The sequence below is a fragment of the Pundamilia nyererei genome, unplaced genomic scaffold (assembly GCF_000239375.1).
Source record: "Pundamilia nyererei isolate P.nyererei 1_Seehausen unplaced genomic scaffold, PunNye1.0 scaffold00057, whole genome shotgun sequence".
Classification (NCBI taxonomy): Eukaryota; Metazoa; Chordata; class Actinopteri; order Cichliformes; family Cichlidae; genus Pundamilia; species Pundamilia nyererei.
The window spans coordinates 487,100-506,195 of record NW_005187458.1 but is presented as its reverse complement, the minus strand read 5'-3'; the positions used below and the strand labels follow the sequence as shown (position 1 = coordinate 506,195).

The 19,096-nt window shown below is 43.6% G+C and overlaps 2 protein-coding genes across 8 annotated transcripts in view; one reads left to right on the top strand and one right to left on the bottom strand.

Annotated features, from left to right (window-relative positions):
• The first annotated feature begins 5,783 nt into the window (after window positions 1–5,783).
• On the top strand, window positions 5,784–13,716 carry LOC102202201 (rho GTPase-activating protein 8). 4 transcript variants are annotated; one of them, XM_013911153.1, is made up of 13 exons: window positions 5,784–5,881; window positions 6,108–6,148; window positions 9,704–9,829; window positions 9,913–10,000; window positions 10,082–10,213; window positions 10,862–10,948; window positions 11,056–11,154; window positions 11,232–11,342; window positions 11,414–11,487; window positions 11,684–11,761; window positions 12,351–12,479; window positions 12,569–12,672; window positions 13,095–13,716. In XM_013911153.1, exons 2-13 carry the CDS (start codon window positions 6,109–6,111, stop codon window positions 13,290–13,292), a joined length of 1,266 nt encoding a protein of 421 aa, XP_013766607.1. In that variant the 5' UTR covers window positions 5,784–5,881; window position 6,108; the 3' UTR covers window positions 13,293–13,716. The 4 variants fall into 4 exon arrangements, with proteins under 4 accessions (XP_013766607.1, XP_005734217.1, XP_013766608.1 ...); XM_005734160.1 differs by having other exon boundaries at window positions 6,105–6,148; XM_013911154.1 differs by lacking the exon at window positions 5,784–5,881 and adding an exon at window positions 5,888–6,018.
• A 654-nt stretch (window positions 13,717–14,370) lies between these two features.
• phf21b (PHD finger protein 21B) overlaps window positions 14,371–19,096 on the bottom strand; it is an 87,987-nt gene continuing 83,261 nt past the window's right edge. For all 4 annotated transcript variants that reach the window (XM_005734158.1, XM_005734156.1, XM_005734157.1 and 1 more), the window contains exon 14: window positions 14,371–18,876. In XM_005734158.1, the coding sequence (XP_005734215.1) occupies window positions 18,616–18,876 (261 nt within the window). In that variant the 3' untranslated portion in view covers window positions 14,371–18,615. The remainder of the gene's footprint in view (window positions 18,877–19,096) is intronic.

The window sequence follows — 19,096 nt, the reverse complement described above, 5'->3', positions numbered from 1 at the left end:
CCGAAGGGATGTTCGACTAATGCCACTCTCCAGTGACATGCGGCGAGTGCTACGCTGTGGGCTCTTGCTGAATGAAGCTAGGACAGCCACTGATGTTTCTTCATTAGTGACAGTTTTCTTGCAAATCCAACACTGAACCAGTTTCACAAAACTTAGCAAGCAGTTTTCTAACTGTAGCATGGGAGATGGGTGGTCTCGTAAGGTGTCTTGCATTGAAATCTGCTGCAATGACCCGGTTACTGCGTTCACCAGATATCAACACAATTTCGATCCGCTCGTCACGTGTTAACCTCTTCGACATGTCAATGGCTGTGAACAAAGAGAAACTTGGAAATAACTCATGAAAGAATAAAGTTACGTTGAAACCAAGCACACCATTGTTTTTCTTGTGACATTACCAATAAGTTTGATGTGTCACATGGCCCTCTTCCTATTGAAAAAACAAAAGTTGTATCCAAGATGGCCGACTTCTAAATGGCCACCATGGTCACCACCCATCTTGAGGAGTTTGCCCCCTCACATATACTAATGTGCCACAAACAGGACTTTAATATCACCAACCATTCCCATGTTATTATGGTGTATCCATATAAATGGCCCACCCTGTACATTTAATTTAGTTATTTGGAGAATCGATGTGTTCATAATGGAAAGCACAGGGCTGAACCTCTAAACATATGGAAGAGTCAAAGCCTCATCATTGATATCATTTATTTTATTCAATATTATTTAAGTAATATTGATTATTTGACCGATGTGTTAGTAGAATTACTCCTTATTAGAGGCCCGTCAGAGGATCACAGGCTGCTGTGCTTCTTGTGCTGATCCAAGTCTTATAGACATGCGAGGCCATTTAATCAAACATGAACATTACTGTGGGAACTCACTGAGAACTAAGGAAACAGTCAAAAGTACCTTAAGAAGAATAATCATTTAATTATTAGGTTAAATGATCAGGTTGAACCTGACAGCAGCCATACTGTTGGTCATTAAAAATGCTCCAAAGTATACAACAGCACAAACACAGTCCAGAGGTCCAGTTCAGGGACTCCAATTAGCTGAGGTGAAACTGAGCAGGCAGGTCATAAGTGAGGGGTGGGGCAGTTTTCTGCTGGACTTTAGGAAAGAAAATTACAAGTTTTACATTTAAACATCAGCTTTGTATGACCATCTTTTCTCAGCTTTAGGCTGATGACTTGGATCTTCTGGGTAATAATGATCCTAAGCTTACTAGTTGCTGGCGTTGATGGATAGCTGAACTGTTAAGCAGGTGGATCACCGGGCTGCCACTTGGCACTACTGAACTGAATGAAATCAGGTTCTTTTATTGCTGGATGACACAGAGGAAGTGTTGGATGCATGTTTAAGTAAAGGACATTTTTGGATGGTTGGATGGATGCCTCCTCTTGCATACATAAGACACTGAACATCTTCATCCTTTAGTCTAAATGTTACCTTCAGCATTTTTCGGCTTTATTCCCCCTCCATCTCTCCTCCCTGACTCTATTTATAGAGCCTCCATGGTGGAAGCACATAATGAAGAAGAGGATTCCCAGCTCCCTCTCTCACTATCTCAGGTATACACAAAGGCATGTGTTCTCTCTTTCAGTACAGTCAAATATCTCTGGAGGGCTTCTTCATCTCCAGGTTTCAATACAATATTTTCGTGCCAAGTGTGAGTAGTTTTTTTCTATTTTCTCTCTAAAAAGAAACCCACTTTCCTCATAAAAAGAAATACAACGTTAGTTCTAGAAGAAGCTTAATTTGTACACCAAGGAAGTGACTGCGTGCTAATTGCTCTCATTTAAAAGATAAATCAGAAAATTCATACAGTGAGCTGCTCAGTTTATATAAACCCTCCTTTTTCCCTTAAACTATATTTAGATTTGGGGTGATTGTAATCTTTCACTTGTACTCGCAGTCTTACTGTATGTGGAGGTGTCAAGTATCTTCCTGCTTATGATTAGGCTCATCATTATTCCTCTCCATATTTGGGTCACATAGTCCCTATATACTTGATTTGCATAATCAGAGAATACCATATCAGAACTCTCTCCCCTTTGTGTCCTTGGCCCCCCCTCTGCTCTCAGATGGAGTTTGATGGTGTGTATTTTATTGTGTGGAGCACTAAACCATCTCCCCAGCAGTCAGCTCTTATATGTGAAGCTCTTATCATCATGAATCCATACAGTGGCTGTCGTCACGGGCTGATAAGCTAATAACGTGCATTATTCTGCATGAGTGTGTAGCTGAACAGCCAGCAGATTATAATGAAGTCATACACGGTATCACCAGAGGGGGTTTCACGCCCCTCACCTGTTTTTCTAATGAGCAGGTCATCAGATTTGCCCCAGAAGCTCGTTAATATTCAGCGTCGACTAGAAACACACCCACGGTCTCGTGCCTCGTTTCTGATCATGTCAGCAGGAGTGGTGAACACAGCGGCCGTGAGCGTGCCGCCAAACATTCCTGGCTCTGAGGTCCTGACAGCTCAGAGTGCCGACCTGCATGTTTCCTGTGCTATAAACAGCTACTGTCTTATGTAATGGGGCTAATTTAACCCTTGCAGCCTGAGGGGAGGGGCTGTAGTACAACTCTCAGAACACCCTGAAATATCAGAAGCATGCTGGGTTAGGATCTCATTGTGTGTGCATTAACAGACCTGATGAGGCGCCCACAGTTGGCAGTGCATCACACTCGTTCCTTTGACTGTAATAAATGGCGGCAAATAGACTTCAGGTTTAGATGGAGCAGATCTTTGACCTGAAGCTTCTGCAGGTGAAGCCTGAACTCCAATACAGCTAAAGTTTTAAACTTAAGGCGTCCTCTTAGCTGCTGTTTCACTTAAAGAGTCCCGTCCTGTCTGTTGAGCTTCTGTTTTAAGACTTTCATTATTGCTCTAATGTTTCATTCAGCATATTTTACTTGTTAGCAGCATCAAGTTTATCCAGAGCTGATCAGGATCACCTCACACCAAGAAGGTTCACGCTTTGAATCCTTCTCTGTCTGTAGAGTACTCAGACTTCTCCCCACAGTCCAAAGACATGCATGTTAGGTGAACTGGTGATGCTAAATCATTTGTAGGTGAAACGGTGACAGTTTCATATCAAGTTACAGACTTCCAAGCTGCTGTAACATTAAAGGTGTTTCATTCCCTAAGTGCGTGTGACAAGAAGTGGTACTGTTGTGAGACAGGTACTCTGGTGTGAGGGATTTTTTTTTCTTTTATCATATTATAAACTCAATATTTTTGGTTTCAGACTGTTGGTCAGTGAACATGCTGTTTTGTGCTCTCATGAACCATGTTTCACAGATATTGAGAAAATGTGTGATTTGCTGCTCAGTTTGAAAAAGAAATGTCAGTGAGCCCAGTGCCAGACCCTGAGGTACGCCACCAAACATCTGTAACATATGAGGGAACCTAAAATGCTACATTTGAATCTTATTTTGAGGTATGATGGGCTGTAAGAGTTTGAAGTCTTGATCTGATGGGTGATTTTAAGGCAGTGCGTTTAAAAGAGCTAATTTTAAAGGGTGAGCTGTGCAGAGAAGGCTTAATTTCCTCTGAACCGCCTCATTTGAAACAGCAGGCTTCTGTCTGACGTTACACTGTTTGTGTTGCTGATTCTTCAGTCTGCTGCCTTCTGTCTCGTGTAACTTCCTCTTTGTTCACCCATCGCTGAAACGCTGCCGGCTTCAGACCAAATGACAAAAACCTCTTTCTTGGAAATTTTTCCCCACAGAGTTTGTGACAGCTTTGCATATAAATGTGTTTGTGAGTAAATCCTTCCCTGCAGGATTTCCTTTTAAACTGCAGCGCCTCAGCAGGAGCCATCACACTGAAAGAAACCAGAGACGCTTCATATGTTCAAATGAGCTCAGAATTCAAATGAAAATCCAGCTCTGTCCTCCATAAAACTCCTGTCTTTCAGAGAGATCCACAGAGCGATAACAGCCACAGCGTACTCACCCAAACCAGATACACTCTGTTACATACGCATCATCTAACAGGTGAAGAATGCATGTTAATGCACAGACAGGTAGCAGAAAATATATCCTCTCTCTCCTGGGTTCACCTGATGAAGCTCAGAAGGGGGAAATGTTTCAGTAAAGTTAAAAAAACAAACAAACAAACAAACAATTTAAGGTGACCAACAGTTAGAGATGAGGGTAATTAGAGAGACTGTAAAGAGCATCAGAGGGAGGCAGCAGAGTCCAGCAGATGTCAGGCTTTCACAAGTTTCGTCCTGCAGAGAGTCTGAGAGGAAACCCTTTGATCTCCTCCCGAGGAGAACTCCAGCAGTGATGGTTTCTTCCCCAGGTGACACAAACCAAACCGCTGGCTTGGTTTCCTCTCCTTTGTGCTCTCTAATCCTGTTTCCTTCTTTAAATAAATCCCCAGTGTTAAATCCTCCCAATTCTTTCGATCTTTGGGCTGAAGGAAGGACAATGTATAAATGCTCAATCAACAATTACTTTATTACATAGAATTCAACACTTTTGAGCACAAACCATCCGGATGGGGAGGCAGCTAATCTCAAAACGGTGGAGGGTTCATCTCTTATAGCCTCTGATGGCCCCCACCTAGTCGTAAAATCCTAACATTCACATGTTTTCTAACTACTGGCTGAGCCTGACTTATGGCCTTGGCTCCCTGTCTTTCTGCTTGCAGAAAACAGGTGGGGGTGAAACTCTTGTGGAATGTGGTCCGTCTCCTCCGTTATCAGACAGCAAGGCCCTCTGCAAACAATATGCTCTTCTTAACTCAGCAGAATGAAATGTCATGAAACAGTGTCATTCATTCACAGTAAATCAACAGTATAGGATAATATAAAGCTATCTAAGAAATCTAATGATTTTCACATTTTCTTAATTCAGAAGTATAATGCAAACTAAAACTACTGATCATACTCTCTATAATAAGTATGATGGGGCTTACAGCAGTATAATGATTCACTCATTTCGATTACAGGCATAGGATAACATATGATAGAATAATAATCTCACACCCGCTTCACTTTCCTGATTTTCCTTTGGAGTGTAGGAAGGCTGTGACCTCCCTCTGTGATCACCTTCATCTATAAAATAGGTAATCGTGTAGTTTAAAGAACACACTGCTCACTTTGGAGAAAAATCCATGATTTAGGATTTCTGTGCACCAAACACCAGTTTAACTCTCTAAATGTTCTTATTGAATTTTATCTACAAATTTAAAAGAGGGGGGGGGGGGGCCTGGAAAACATCAAATGTATTGAAGAAATTTTATTTTTAAGATAAACACAACAAAGAAAAATAAAGAAATAATATGGCATTAAAATTAGAAAATTAATTATTTGAAATAAAATAAATCCGAACGATAATGCACAAATATATATTCATGTGGTAGAAAACGCTTAAAATGTGACAAAATATTGACAAATTCAACGCACCACATGACTTCTGCTGCAACAACAGGAGGAAGAAGGTTCATCTCACAAATACAAAAAAAAGTTTGAATGAAAAATCATTTGAGGCAAAATAATTTGATCTGATGTTTGAAGCCTGATTCAGCTGCACTTTTACTGCCACGCGCTCATGCGTCACACTCAGGAGGAAATAAATCTTTGAAAAAGCAGTTCGATTAAAAATGTGATTCAGAGCCGAGAGCAAACGCTCACGTCAGGATTTAAATCTAAAAATGTTTCGATTACAAATATAAAAAATGAATAAAGTTCTGCTTTTATTAGTATATTTTTCCTTTTATTTTCCGGAGAGTCGCTGTGGGAAACCCCTGTGCTCTGAGCATGCGCAGAGCGCCGGCCAGCCCGCGGTAGTTGGAGGAAGTTTGGATGTTTGTTACCTGTTCGCTTGGCGGTTTGTAACGTCACCTCACCGGCCCCAGGTGAGTTTCTGGCCCCCTTCTCCTCCTCCTAGCACTGATTGGAGGGCTACGTGAACCGCGTGCAGCTAAAAAAAACGGAAAAGAGAGCGCGCGCGGCGGGTAACCGCGAGTTTGAAGAGCAACTCAGGTGTTTTCAGGTGCGCTGTATAGGTTTCAGTTCGCTCCGGAGGGGTGTGTGTGATTGTTTGTTTTTTTGTTTTGATCAGTCTCTGCTCTCTTCCAGCAGAATGAGCTCCTCGGCTGATCTGGAGCAGCTGGCAGAAATCGGTGAGTGTGCAGCGGCTTTCCAGGTCCTGGTTTGTCAGGTGCTTTCCTGGAAACTTCTCAGCGCTTCCTGTAGTAATGGGAGGGGGGTGTTGTATTGACTCTGTGGTTGGTGAGGTAGCTCTGAGAGCTTTTCTAGTCGTGTTTGTGGCTGTGTCATGTAGATTGTAAAGCATACTCGGCTCTGCAGTAAGGTTGAATGTAAACAGAGAGGAGAGCAGATGTTTGCAGGCTTAGGGACGTGGTGATGTTCTACCCGGTGGTTAGCTGCATGATGGAGGGTCAGCTGCTCACAGTACATGCTCATACTGATGTTCTCTAATGAAGAGAAACGACAGACCGTCACAGACAGCGTTTGATATGATCCACAGCAGGAGGTCTGGCTTTAATCTGCTGCTGCGTGTTTCACTCTCTGAGGAAGTCCTCATCCTCAGCTTCATCTTCAATGAAGTCTGAGTCGGCCTGAGAAGAGTTCAGATGTTAGGAGTCGGTGTTGCTGTCAGCCCACATTAATGTAACAGAGCAGCACATGTGCTTCACTGTGAGGTGCAAGGAAAATGATTCGTGGTGTTCAGAAGTTTTTAGTAAAAATCTGAGAAGCATGTGAGTTCAGCTGTCTGGAGCTCGTTTGTGAGTGGCTTGATTCGGGTCTAGACTTGTATCTGAGCATTCCTCTGCAGCACCGTCTGTTTTACCTTTGTCCACCTTCTCATCTGCCTGCTGGAGACGAGCACGATGCTCCGTTAGGTTCATGTGCAGTGTTGGGTTTGTGTTTTGTACTTGAGGCTGACTCGTCTTCTCAACATTCTTGTTCTTATGGATCTAAGTTCAAGCCTTTGACACTCTCTCACTCCATCCTTCTAAACAGACTTTCCTCTCTTGGCATCTCTGACACACCTCTAGCCTGCTTCCAATCATATCTCCTTGACCGCTCCCAGTTTATCCAACTTAAATCATTCTGCTCTCGTCTATTCCCAGTCACTGCTGGTGTACCCTAAGGTTCAGTCTTAGGCCCTCTTCTCTTCATAATATACATCCTCCCTCTTGGTACCATTTTAAAGTTGATCCCTACTTTCACTGTTTTGCTGGTAACATATATATATATATCTATATATCCCAGTTATATCTCTCCCACAGGTCCGATTCCTCCCTCCAACTTCTTCTATTTCAGATTAATTATCCCAGTTAAAATCCTGGTTCAGCTCCAACTTTCTTAAGCTCAATGAGGATAAAACTGAAATCCTACTTATTGGCACTAGATCCAACCTACTGAAGGCAAATCATTTCACTCTCACTATTGACAACTCCACAGTTTTCCCTTCACATCAGGTTAAGAGCCTTGGTGTTATCCTTGACAGCTCACTATCCTATAAATTGCAGACCAATGATCTCACCCGTTCACATCCTTCTCTTTCGACTCAGTCTGTGTCCATTCTTGTTCATAGTCTTGTTACCTCCCACAGTGACTATTGTAATTTTCTCTTACATGGTCTCACCCAAAAATCCCTTCATAAGCTTCAACTGTTTCAAAACTCCGCTGCCCGCATTATTACCAGAACCCCCTCCTACCAGCGCATCACCCTTGTCCTTCAGGAACTTCACTGGCTTCCTGTGAAATTCAGAATAGTATTCAAGCTTCTTCTGTTCGCCTTCAAGGCCCTTCATAACCTTGCTCCTCCTTACCTTTCAGACCTGTTAAGCACCACCTCTTCTGCTCGCTCAATTCCATCTTTTTCTTCTAGCCAACTTGCTCTGCCTTCTTTTCGCCTCTTTCTGTGTGAACTTATTGTTTGTTTATTTTATCTTGTTTTTTATTGGTCTTAGTTTTGTCCTTGGGTGTCTTGAAAGGCGCTTTTAAATAAAATTTGTTGTTATTATTATTATGATTATTGTAACTGATGACCTGTGGACAGACTGTGGATCTCAGCAGCTGCTCCACAGTGACTGTGTGCCTCTCAGCCATTGCTTACTCTTCCTGTGGATGACGGAGTGAGTGGATCTCTGTGAGGCTCTCAAAGCCTGAGATCTGTTTATAACCTCCGCTCCTTCAAACCCACCTGCTGTTTGTTCACTGCTGTTCTTTCAGGGACCTCTGAGGCTGTCACAGAACAGCTGGACAGAGGTGACCTGTGGGTGTCCTATTAGTGACCTGCGTTTGATCCAGGGGTCTTAGAGGAAAAGAGGCTGAAAATAAATGCATGCCACACGTTTCAGATTTTTATTTGTAGAAATGTTTGAACAGCATGAGTCATTTTCCTCTTCAGGTCATTGTCACTGTGCTGTCCGGTCACATAAATAACACACGTGTCAGTTAGACATGGATCGATGGAAGCACAGCGGTCTGAGTTGGCCTGCGGTCACAGGATGCTGGCACACTTTAAAACCTGCAGACGAAGCTTTCGGTTTCTCCAGCAGGAAAACTACAGCCCAGCGCCCTGGCTCTGATTGTTGGGCAGCTCCTGCTCGGGGCTAAAGTCGGCCTTTGTGCGCTTGGGTCACTTCCTGTCTGTTATCAACCTTGCTGTGTGTTTACAACAAACTTCCCGAGCACAGATTACAGCTCCAGTTTCCACCCTGATAATCACTGATCTCAGGAAGTCATCTCGGAAATGGGCGGAGCTACACGTTTGGAATTCAGAACTAATCACCGGTCATCTCTAAAAACTCAGCCAAAACTCAGGTGGTGATGATGGTGACGATGATAATGATGATGATGTGTGTAACTGTGTTTGGATAGTCTTTGTGAAGCTGTGTCTGAGGTTGGGACCTCGGAGGGCAGCCTGACTTGAACATGGAGACCGAGAGCAGCAGATAAGACCTTGATGAGAGCAGCAGATAAGACCTTGATGAGATCAGAAGGAGCAGGTTCCTGTTACCAGTCTGGCTCGAGTCTCACGAATGAGGCGAAGTTATCAGCTGTTGACCAATTAGAAACAGATCTTCTGATAGCAGAGAGACTGATGTTACAGAGAAAGCTAAGATTAGAAATTGTGAAACAGTAACTTCAGGTCTGTGACAGTAACGTCAGAGGAATGTCCAGAAGTGGAACTGTTCTATTCTGGAAGTCTGTGCTGTGACGGGGAAACACTGATGTGTAATTTCTTCTCCTCAGGTTCATAAATGAGCAATTTATCACATGTGATTATTCTCAGGCTAAACTTTGACTTCTTCAAAGGAGAGGGGAGCAGCTTGGCGTCATATCAGGGTTATTAATCAGAATTTATAGCTCACACTGAAGCTGACGAGTGTCACGCCCACTTCACACTTTACTACAGACACAATGGTGAGGTCATTTTCCAGAGATCTGATTGGTCAGTTACTTTTTAAATCTCAAATATAACCAGTGGTTACATCTGCAGGTTTTTATTGTGAAGGATCTTCTGTTACTGACTAAATGTGGAAGCTCCTGATGGATCAGCTGATCAGTCAGCTGTAAAGGAAAACTTTAAAGAGTTCAAATGCACCTCAGACACACGCAGGCAGGCAGAGACACACACACTCAATCAGACAGACAGACACTGTCTGTGTGAGTTACTCAGGTGGTTCTTCCTCTAACAGAGCTGCAGAAGGAGGAGGGCAGTTGTTTCACAGACGGTCCATCAGCTCCTCCAGTCAGCACACCAAGTCTCGACCCCTCCCACCCGTATTACGACGTGGCTCGACACGGCATTATCCAGGTTTCGGGTAAGCTCCGCTTCAGTCAACCAGTTCAGAACGATCCACCAATGCTAACGATCTGCTAATATTCTCGCCGTTTTTGGTTCCAGGGGACGACCACTACGGCAGGAAGCTGATTGTCTTTAGCAGCTGCTGCCTACCACCTTCGCACCAGCTGAATCACCGCCGCCTGCTCGAGTGAGTCCATGTTGCAGCCTGCCATGGTCAGAGACATACAGGTCCTCTGTGGTTGGTTTTCACAATGTTCTCTGTCTGCAGGTACCTGAAGTTCACACTGGACCAGTACGTGGAGATGGACTACATCCTGGTGTACTTTCACTATGGCCTGAGGAGCAGCAACAAGCCGTCTCTCAAGTGGCTACGAGAGGCTTACAGCGAGTTCGACAGGAAGTAGGTCACCTCAATTTCTTGTACTCTTTATGAGTCAAGTTCAGCGCTTTATTGCAGAGACCAGAACCTCAAGTTCAGGTCTGCTACAGAGCATGCTCAGTGTGACGTCAGAGTGTGTGGACCAGCTGCACCATCAGCTCCTATACAGCAGGAAACCCTTTCAGACCCTGCACAGTTTACTCCGAGCTTCAGTCTCAGAGACGTTTTAGCGTTTCTGTGGAGAACTAGAACCTCCAGCTTTACTCCAGCCTTCAGTCAGAGGAGGTAACAGCCGGCGGGGTCTACAGGCTGGGCGGTCGATCAGTTTTGCATTCAACTCGATTCAATCCGATTCTATTTATTTGGACCTTTTAATTGTAAAAGTGCAAAAAATGACCTTTTAAAAAATGTGGTACCAGGCTCGGCACTGAGGGACATATCTGCACCTCTTTAGCTCTTCAAATGTGCTTAAAGTTGTGTTGAGGTGCAGCAATGAGTCCTGAGGGGTGCGTCAGGGTCGATTCTACCTGTTCACCTGTCTCTGAGAAGTGGTATCGGTCAGGTTACCGTGGTATCACGATCCGTCAGGGAGAGCCACAGATCATGGACCGAGAACCAGACTGCTCATTTTAGTGGATTATTCAGCAGGTGTGTTCACATGTGTTTCAGGTACAAGAAGAACCTGAAGGCTCTGTACGTTGTCCATCCCACCAACTTCATCCGAATCGTCTGGAACCTTTTCAAACCTCTGATCAGGTACAGATGTACCTGAGCACACCTGAGGCTTAGCAGGAAGTTCTCTAGCTGCTCTCGGTCACGCTGCAGCTGATTCTTCTTCTTCTTCTCTTCTTCTCTGTTTGCAGTCACAAGTTTGGGAGGAAGCTGACGTATGTGAACTACTTGGCTGAGCTTCGGGAACACCTGAACTACGAGCAGCTCTTCATCCCTCCAGAAGTGCTCAGGTCTGTGCTCCTCGGCTCGGACGCCCAACGGCTCGGACGCCCAACGGCTCCTCACCGTGTTTATCGTCTCTCCACAGACATGACGAGGAGCTGCGAGCGACTCAGAAAGGAGGACCCCCGCCCTCTGTGAAAACACCCCCGCCCCGGCCCCCCCTGCCCACCCAGCAGTTCGGCGTTAGTCTGCAGTAGTGAGTGTCCCTCTGTAGTTTAGTCGATCGCTAACGAGCAGTTTTAATCAATGAAACGTGTTTTCTGACAGCATCAGAGAGAAGAACCGAGAGGCCGTCATCCCACCTGTGATGACCCAGACTGTCACATACCTGAAGGAGAAAGGTGAGGCTTCATCTCAGAACAGTGAGTTCAGGGTCACCTGATCCAGTTGAGAGCTCTGTCTGGATAGTCAGATAAAGTGAGGTCAGTAAGGTGAGACCTGTGATCAGAGTTTGTGAGGAGATGATTTGCAGTCGACTGTAAACCGGAGAAAAACGTTGTCAGCTGATGTCAGTGAATGCATCACGGTGTGTTTCAGGTCTGAGGACTGAGGGGCTCTTCAGGCGATCGGCTCGGGTTCAGCTCATTAAGGAAGTACAGAAACTCTACAACCTGGGTGAGTGGGGTCTCCCTGCCTCAGCAGAAGGGGCTCTCAGATCGTCATAAAAAAAACAAAAAACAGACAGGAAGTCATGCTGAGGCCAATGTTGCATTAAATGAACTTCCTGCCGTGCGAGGTGACGCCTACAGATGGAGATAACTGTGAGAAATGGGAAACAGCTCGTGTTCATGAACGTAACATTTAAGATCAGCATGATCACAGATCAATCTCCAGGTGATCAATCGATCACAGCAGCTCCTGGTGATTCTGATTCATGATTTTACTGTACTGCTCACCCAAAAAACCTCTTCAATCCTTTTTCCACTCATATAAGCTACACTGCTGTAGTTCCAATTTATTAATGTTATTTTATGAAGTTTGATTATATTTATCTTATGTATTATTTTTTGTTTCTTGTAGTTTGATTCAAATATTTGTTTTTGTTTCCATTTTTTCTATTGGACTATTTTTTATTTTATAAAAAATATCTTATTTTTTATTTTATTTTCATATCTTCATTTTTAAAATTTGTGGATAAATTTGAGTTCAGGATCTGTGAAAAATAGCATTGTCAATAAAGTTAACTTTATTTAAACTCATGCAGGGAAGCCGGTGAACTTCGAGCAGATAGGAGATGTGCACGTTCCTGCCGTGATCCTGAAGACATTCCTCAGAGAGCTTCCTGAGCCATTGCTCACCTTCCGGGTCTACAGCCAGGTCCAGGAGCTGCTCCGTGAGTCCCGCACTTCCGCATTTGTGCAGGAGAAGAAGAAAAAGGGGCTGTGTTCTCTAGAGACTAAAGTGGTTTTTGATTGGTTACAGATGTGGAGAGCAGTCTGCGGGTGACCCGATGCAAACAGATCGTCGAGAGTCTACCTGAACATAATTTCATTGTGGCAAAGTACCTGCTGTGCTTCCTGCACCAGGTGAGTCACAGCTCAGATGAGTCTGAGAAGCACCAATCAGGAGGTGATCGATCAGACACACAAACAGCTGATTGGAGCAAACAGATTTTTATTGCTGTAAAGTTGAGACTGTAAACGGAGATGGCTGGTCAGATTTGTAAAATGAAGCAGTCTCAGCAGCTGATTTACATACTTGTGACGTCACATATGAAACGACTCAAACAGCAACGCCTTCGAATATGGAAATAAGTTACAATAAAAATCATCTTAAATATACAAAAACATCATTTGATCTGTCGGACTTGTTTGTGTATCGGTGACTTTACTCTAACAGTGAGACACCACTGCCACCAGCAGGTCAAACTGAATGCTGCAGCACCTTTCCAGTTTGTTGATGTCTTTTCTCTGTTCCCTTTCTCTCGCCTGTGCGGCGCCCCCTTCAGGTATCTCAGGAAAGCATCATAAACAAGATGTCTCCATCTAACTTGGCGTGTGTTTTTGGCGTGAACCTGGTCTGGCCTCGTCACGGCTCCATCTCCCTGACCGCTTTGACCCCTATCAACATCTTCGCTGAGCTCCTCATCGAGCACGTCCACACAGTGTTCGGCTCCCGCTGCCCACCTGCACAGGTGATGCCCTGAAGGACGGCGGCAACTGGTTTTTTTTTTTTTGTTTGTTTTTTTTAACTCTTATCGTTTTTAAAAAGGTCAAATGCAAGGTGAACCACCAAGCATGAACTTTCATGTTTGGACTCATGATGGTGATGTTACTGGTTTTATTTATAGTTTAAGTGTTTCATCTTTAATGAAGTAATAACACTGGAGGTGATCTGATTGGACGAGAAGCTGGAATCCGTTTCCATGTTTGTGGTATTTTGTGTTTCTGTCGAGTGTAGACCGCCAAATGTAAAAACTGATTGCAGTAAGTTTTGTTTTTGTAACAACCTCAAACCCTCAGAGCGCCGTCTTCATCAGGTTTGTACAGACAGAATGTTTTCCTGACAGAAGACACCCAGAGGTTTATCTTTTGTATGTACCTTTATATGTGATAAATTCTCTGCTTTCACCTGTTTCTGTTTAGATTTTTTTTTCCCACTGTTGGACTTTACGCATTATTGGAGAAAAAAGGTTGGTTGATGCTGAGCAGCTTCGTCCAAGAAGTGTATGTTCATTAGCCAATGAGCATGCAGGTACACGGTCAGCTTGCCCCATTTTCTGTCCCCAATTTAAATTCAGCCGATCTCACCTTCAGCCTCTCCTGAGGTCACTTTACCTGTAACTGCTCAAACTGAGCACGCTCTTATTTCATTGTGAGCCTCAAATTCAGAAAGTTCTGCTTCACACTGAGCAGAAATCAGAATCCTCATCTACAATTGAGTAAAATCCGAGCCTGAGGAGACCCGTGCGCAGGTGAGTTCAGGTTCAGCCCTCGGCTTTCTGGTGTGAAGGTGATTCATTCCTGCTCTGAACCACGTTTTCTTCAGATAAGAGGTGAACGTGAACCTTCAGGTGGTCTGAGAGCTGGAGGAGGACCACCAAAGCAAAATCCTCATCAGTGAGTCAGCTGCTAGGAAACACAAGGGCTGGACTTTCAAAATAAGAGCAGACTGTAGAGAAACTGCTAAGAATAAAACAAATTTGAGCCGTTTTTATTCTTGAATTTTGTTTATTAATGATTAAATTTTTCGTAAGAACTTGGTACAAAAAGGTGAGACTACTCTTTAACCATTTACCACCTTCCATCAATCCGCTTTTTAATGCATCATAAAGAAGAAAAACTACATTGGCATATTTAAGACAAACACTTTCCTATACACACTATCCACTGGACAGTCCCCTTATCAATGACAAAGAAAACTTCTACTTCCACAGCCAACACACACTTCACTTCCATCTAAACACCCTCGTATCGCCGTCGCCGCCTCCTCGTGGTTAAAATAATACACCGAAGCGAGAAGTCAGAATGCAGAACTGGCAAACAATAGAAAATCCAATGTTCTGTTTTCTCGTTTTGCTCCTCCATAAAAGAATATAAAAATGTTTTTGTTCAAATGTCGACTCGTGTATTAAAATAGATCTGTTTAAGCACTGCACAGTTTCTCCCGGAGAGGATTTCTAGAAACGGATGAAGAGGTTCGCTCGCAGGGACAGGTTTGTTCATTTTAAAGGGGCGGAGCATGGACGTGGCACAGAGCGCTGATATGGTTTCCTTCTGGTTTTATTTCCCTACTCGATATGCATCACATGGCATCATTCACGTCACCCTCAAAGATTTAATCTTATGTTTTTACACTTTACTGAAGGTTCGTCTCAAATTCAGAGCCAGGAAGAGTTTAGTTCAAGAGTTAAGTTACGTTAAGCTCTAATATCCACCAGAGGCAGCAGCAGTGAGTCAGTAAAAATAAACATGTTTACAGCCTGATACAAAAGCTGTTGGTCTCTTTAGATAATTTCCCCCATTACAACAACTGTATGAAACTTTTGATACAGAATAAAGATAAGAGGAAGTAAAAGAGATGAATGAGTGTCTCCATATGCAGATGACAGTTTTGTATACTGGAGAAGAAGGAGACGTAACAGTTTGAGGTTCATATCTGGAGTCAGAGACAAACAACTGTAAGAGGAAGAAAGTTTTTATAACTCAACTGTTTTCAACTGTATTAAGGTTTAAAGTTTGCAGTTTGCGGGACCTCTGACTGGCAGGTGATGGTGACACTGGTGGTACTACTAGCTGTCTGCTAGGCCTCACCTCAGCCAACTGGAGTCTGGACTGGACCAAATTTGTGCTGTTGGTGCCTTTTAAACAATATGGCTGCTGTGAGGTTAACAAAGTTAGTGAAAAAAAGGTGTTGATGACCTTTTGTGTTGACTAATAATGCAGGAGCATAAACTGAACGGTTTTATTTTGAAAGGGCTGAATCCAAGACTTCATTAGCTAAGGTAGCCACACAGATCCCCGTGCATCTCTTCGTCAATGTGCTGCTTTCCTCTGATGTAAAACATTTTATTTGCACCAGGACTCACTAACCTGAGCACATGGTTCAGAGATCAGCACTTTGGGGTCAGAATTTAGGAAAATTCTTTCCTTCCAGGCTCTGTAATCGGACAGAGCTCTTATTCTGAAAAACTACTTGTTCATTTGACGATGGAGAGAACGACGGACGCAGGAAAATTTGGTGCTGAGACGTTCATCTGAGGTTGGGATCCCTCGGTCAGCCGAGGTGTCTGTCGTCTGTGCACCTTCACAACCTACGCCTTCTTCTTACTGTCAGTAGTTTAAAATTAATCCTTTTTGATACCGTCTGTTCTTTTATTTATTTTGTCAGTTCATGTTACTGACTCTTGGAGTTACAAGAATCCATCATTATGAACATGTTCGCAGATTTAAGCCAAAATGAAAGCAGAACAAACCAAAAATCCTTTCAGTCTCTGTGCCCCTGATTTATTCGATTTGGGTTGAGGTTCTAAAATTCTATTTTTCTTTCAAACCTAATGGACGTGAAGGTGCACAGATTTCAGGCGTCAGCTTCAAAGCATCTTTTGGAAAAGTCAGGCTGTCGTGTTTCCGTGCCCACTTTTGTCTCTCAGCGCGGTCAAAAGCCGATGGAGGCCTTTGCACGTGTTTTTGGAGTGAAGTCACTTTGGAACCGTTTTGCCGATGTATTGCTCATCGTTTCTTTCATTCAGAGTCGCTTGGCTGTTTTTTAATCTTTTGTGCAGATGATGTTTCTCCAACATTAAGGATCTTTTCGGTATTTTGGACTTGATATGACTCATAAAATAAAATCACGTCTTTATGTATTCCTTCCCGTCCTCCTGATAAAGCCTTTGTTTTTCTGACCGTTTCTTCATGTTTGTGCATCGACAGGAAGTTGAGAGCTGCATGATAAAGAAATAAAAAATGTACTAAATCTAACTTCATAACACTCAAATGGAACCTCTCTGGACCAGCAGGAAGACTAGCGAGACAAATGGACTGACAGCGGCGTCCCGGCCCGCCGACAGTTTGACAGAGCGGTCCCATTTCCGATCAACGTGTTTATAAAATGACGCAACAAAGACGCAAACCCTGGATTTCAAACAATTTGTACTTGAGGCAGTGTTCATCTGTCGGATTAACAGGCTTGTCGCTGTTCGAAAAACACGAGTAAAAAAAGCGAAAAATATAAAAACGGGCAGGGGAAGAAAAAAAGCACATTACTGATCCCAGTACAAAAACAACAAAATGTTTTTGGCATATTTTTTATACTGGTTAAAGGTGAGAGGGGGCGGGTGGGTCACATCGACTGAACGCCGGCGTGTTCGAGTGCAGCTGTGAGCAAACACGGCGGTCCCCGCCCACTTAACCAATCACTTCCTGTGACAGCAGAGCGGGATTTTTTTACTTTAGCTCAGCACGAAGAGAGAAGTTCACTTACACACAGCTTACAGTTTATTCAGAGACTACTGAAGATCTGCTGGTTCTTAATATTAAAGCCGTGAATGTGTTTCTCCTGTGGTCTAACAGGACTTGACTCAGTATTTTGATGGGTGATGTTGAAATGAGACAAAGATCAGTTTGAGGTCACATCAGGAGTAAAACTCTCCAGATTAAACGTGTTGTGTTGACCCCTCGTAAATGTGGAAGCAGCTTCTTCTGTCTGCTTCAGCATACACGTATCTGATACTGAAACATTTTGGGCTTTTCAAACTGAGCATGATGCAGATAATGTGCTGAGGATGAATGAGGAGCAGCCTGTCCAGCAGAGCGTGCACTGGCTGCACGGTGAGCAGCAGACAAACTCAGTGCTGGGCCTGTGTGTGAACCTCCCGTAAGGTCTGTGTTGGTTCACTGGAGATCAAACATTTGTGGTCCTACTATCGGCGCTCATGGTATCTGACCATCATGGTGTTTGAACCAATGAAATCCAGTTTAATGTCGGGCTCAGCGGTTTTTATAAATGGTTTTCTAATAACTCATATCATTCAGAGCTTCAGAGCAGTTTTGACTTTTTAAGTGCAGTCTTAGTTTTTCAAGAGCAAAGGTTAGAGTTTGCATGGTTTGTTTTCTGCTTTTCTTCGACTAAACCTTAAAGAGAATGTGAAGCTCTGCAGTTATTTTTACAATCTAGATGCATCAATATTTACTATTGATTTAAATAAGAAATGAATTTTAATGAAAATATTTCTGGCATGTTTCTCTGGCTCTGCTGTCAAACAGGAAGTGGATGTTTTAAACGAGCAGGAACTCGTCTCGTTCAGGCGTGTGACTTCGGTAAAGTTTGAAAACCGAAAAAGAAAAACCCTGCGATGATCATGATGGTGATAATAATAATAATAATAATACAACATATGTACAGTGATCCCCTTGAATACTCCAAACTTACATTTTTCAACAGGCATCAGCATGAAAATACTAAAATCTCCACTAGAAATGCTAATTTCTGTAGTTTAATCTTAAATACTTTTTTTCTTTGACTTTAACTCTATTAATACTGAAAAAAGTTATTCTCTGCTTTTGTTTGAAGGCTCGTATGCGTTCACATACACGATGAAAACATTTTCCTGAATCATTATGGCAAAAACATTGTTCATAGGAGAATGAGAACAAACATTTACTCAGATATATCAATGTACAGTCCGTCCACTTCCATCCATCCTGGATCTACTCTAACTCTACTGTTCTCTCTCTCTATACGCAGGACAGGAATCAGACCTGTGTTTCAAAAAAGGGAAATATCTTCTGGGCCGCGCGTTCCCGCCGCCACGCTGTAATCGAACTTTTTGTAATAAATACATTAAGGCCAAGAATGTTAATAAATAGAAAAGAACTTAAAAAAAGAAATCTCGTAAGCACTGTAGGTGTTGGGTTTTAAAAAATACTTGAATCGTGTGGAGGATAGAGGCTCTTCATCAATATTTTTCTGACTAAAGAAATCATCACCGCTGCCCTCTGTGGAAAAACTCGGAGCTCTGGTGGGCGGGGCTAGATGTTGACGTCGTCCTGGCTGTGGCTTGTCTGCAGGGGCGTGGCCGAGGGGCCCGGCGGGGTGGCGGCGGCGGCAGTGCTGGTGGATTTGATCCAGGACTGTGAGAGCAGCGACGTGGCGATGGTGGCGGTGGTCGTCATGGTGACCTGGATGAGCTGGTCGCGTTGGATCAACCTAATGAGAGTTTTGAGGCGGTCGAGCGACGCCTGAGTGTCTCTCTGCTGCCCCAGCAGGCGCTCCCGCAGGTCCATGCATTGCTGCAGCAACAGGAAACAGAAGAGCAACTTCCTGTCAGGTACAACAGGTACACCGGCACACCCAGCATTAGCATGTGAGCTGCATGCTGATCACTCATCTGGGGACACGTATTACGTGCTACAGATCAGGTGTTAAAATCAGGTATAACCAGGTGTTCAGTCCCATCTGCCTGAATGGAACGTGGGTTCTACCGGGGATGGCTACTGAGAGGCCAATGAT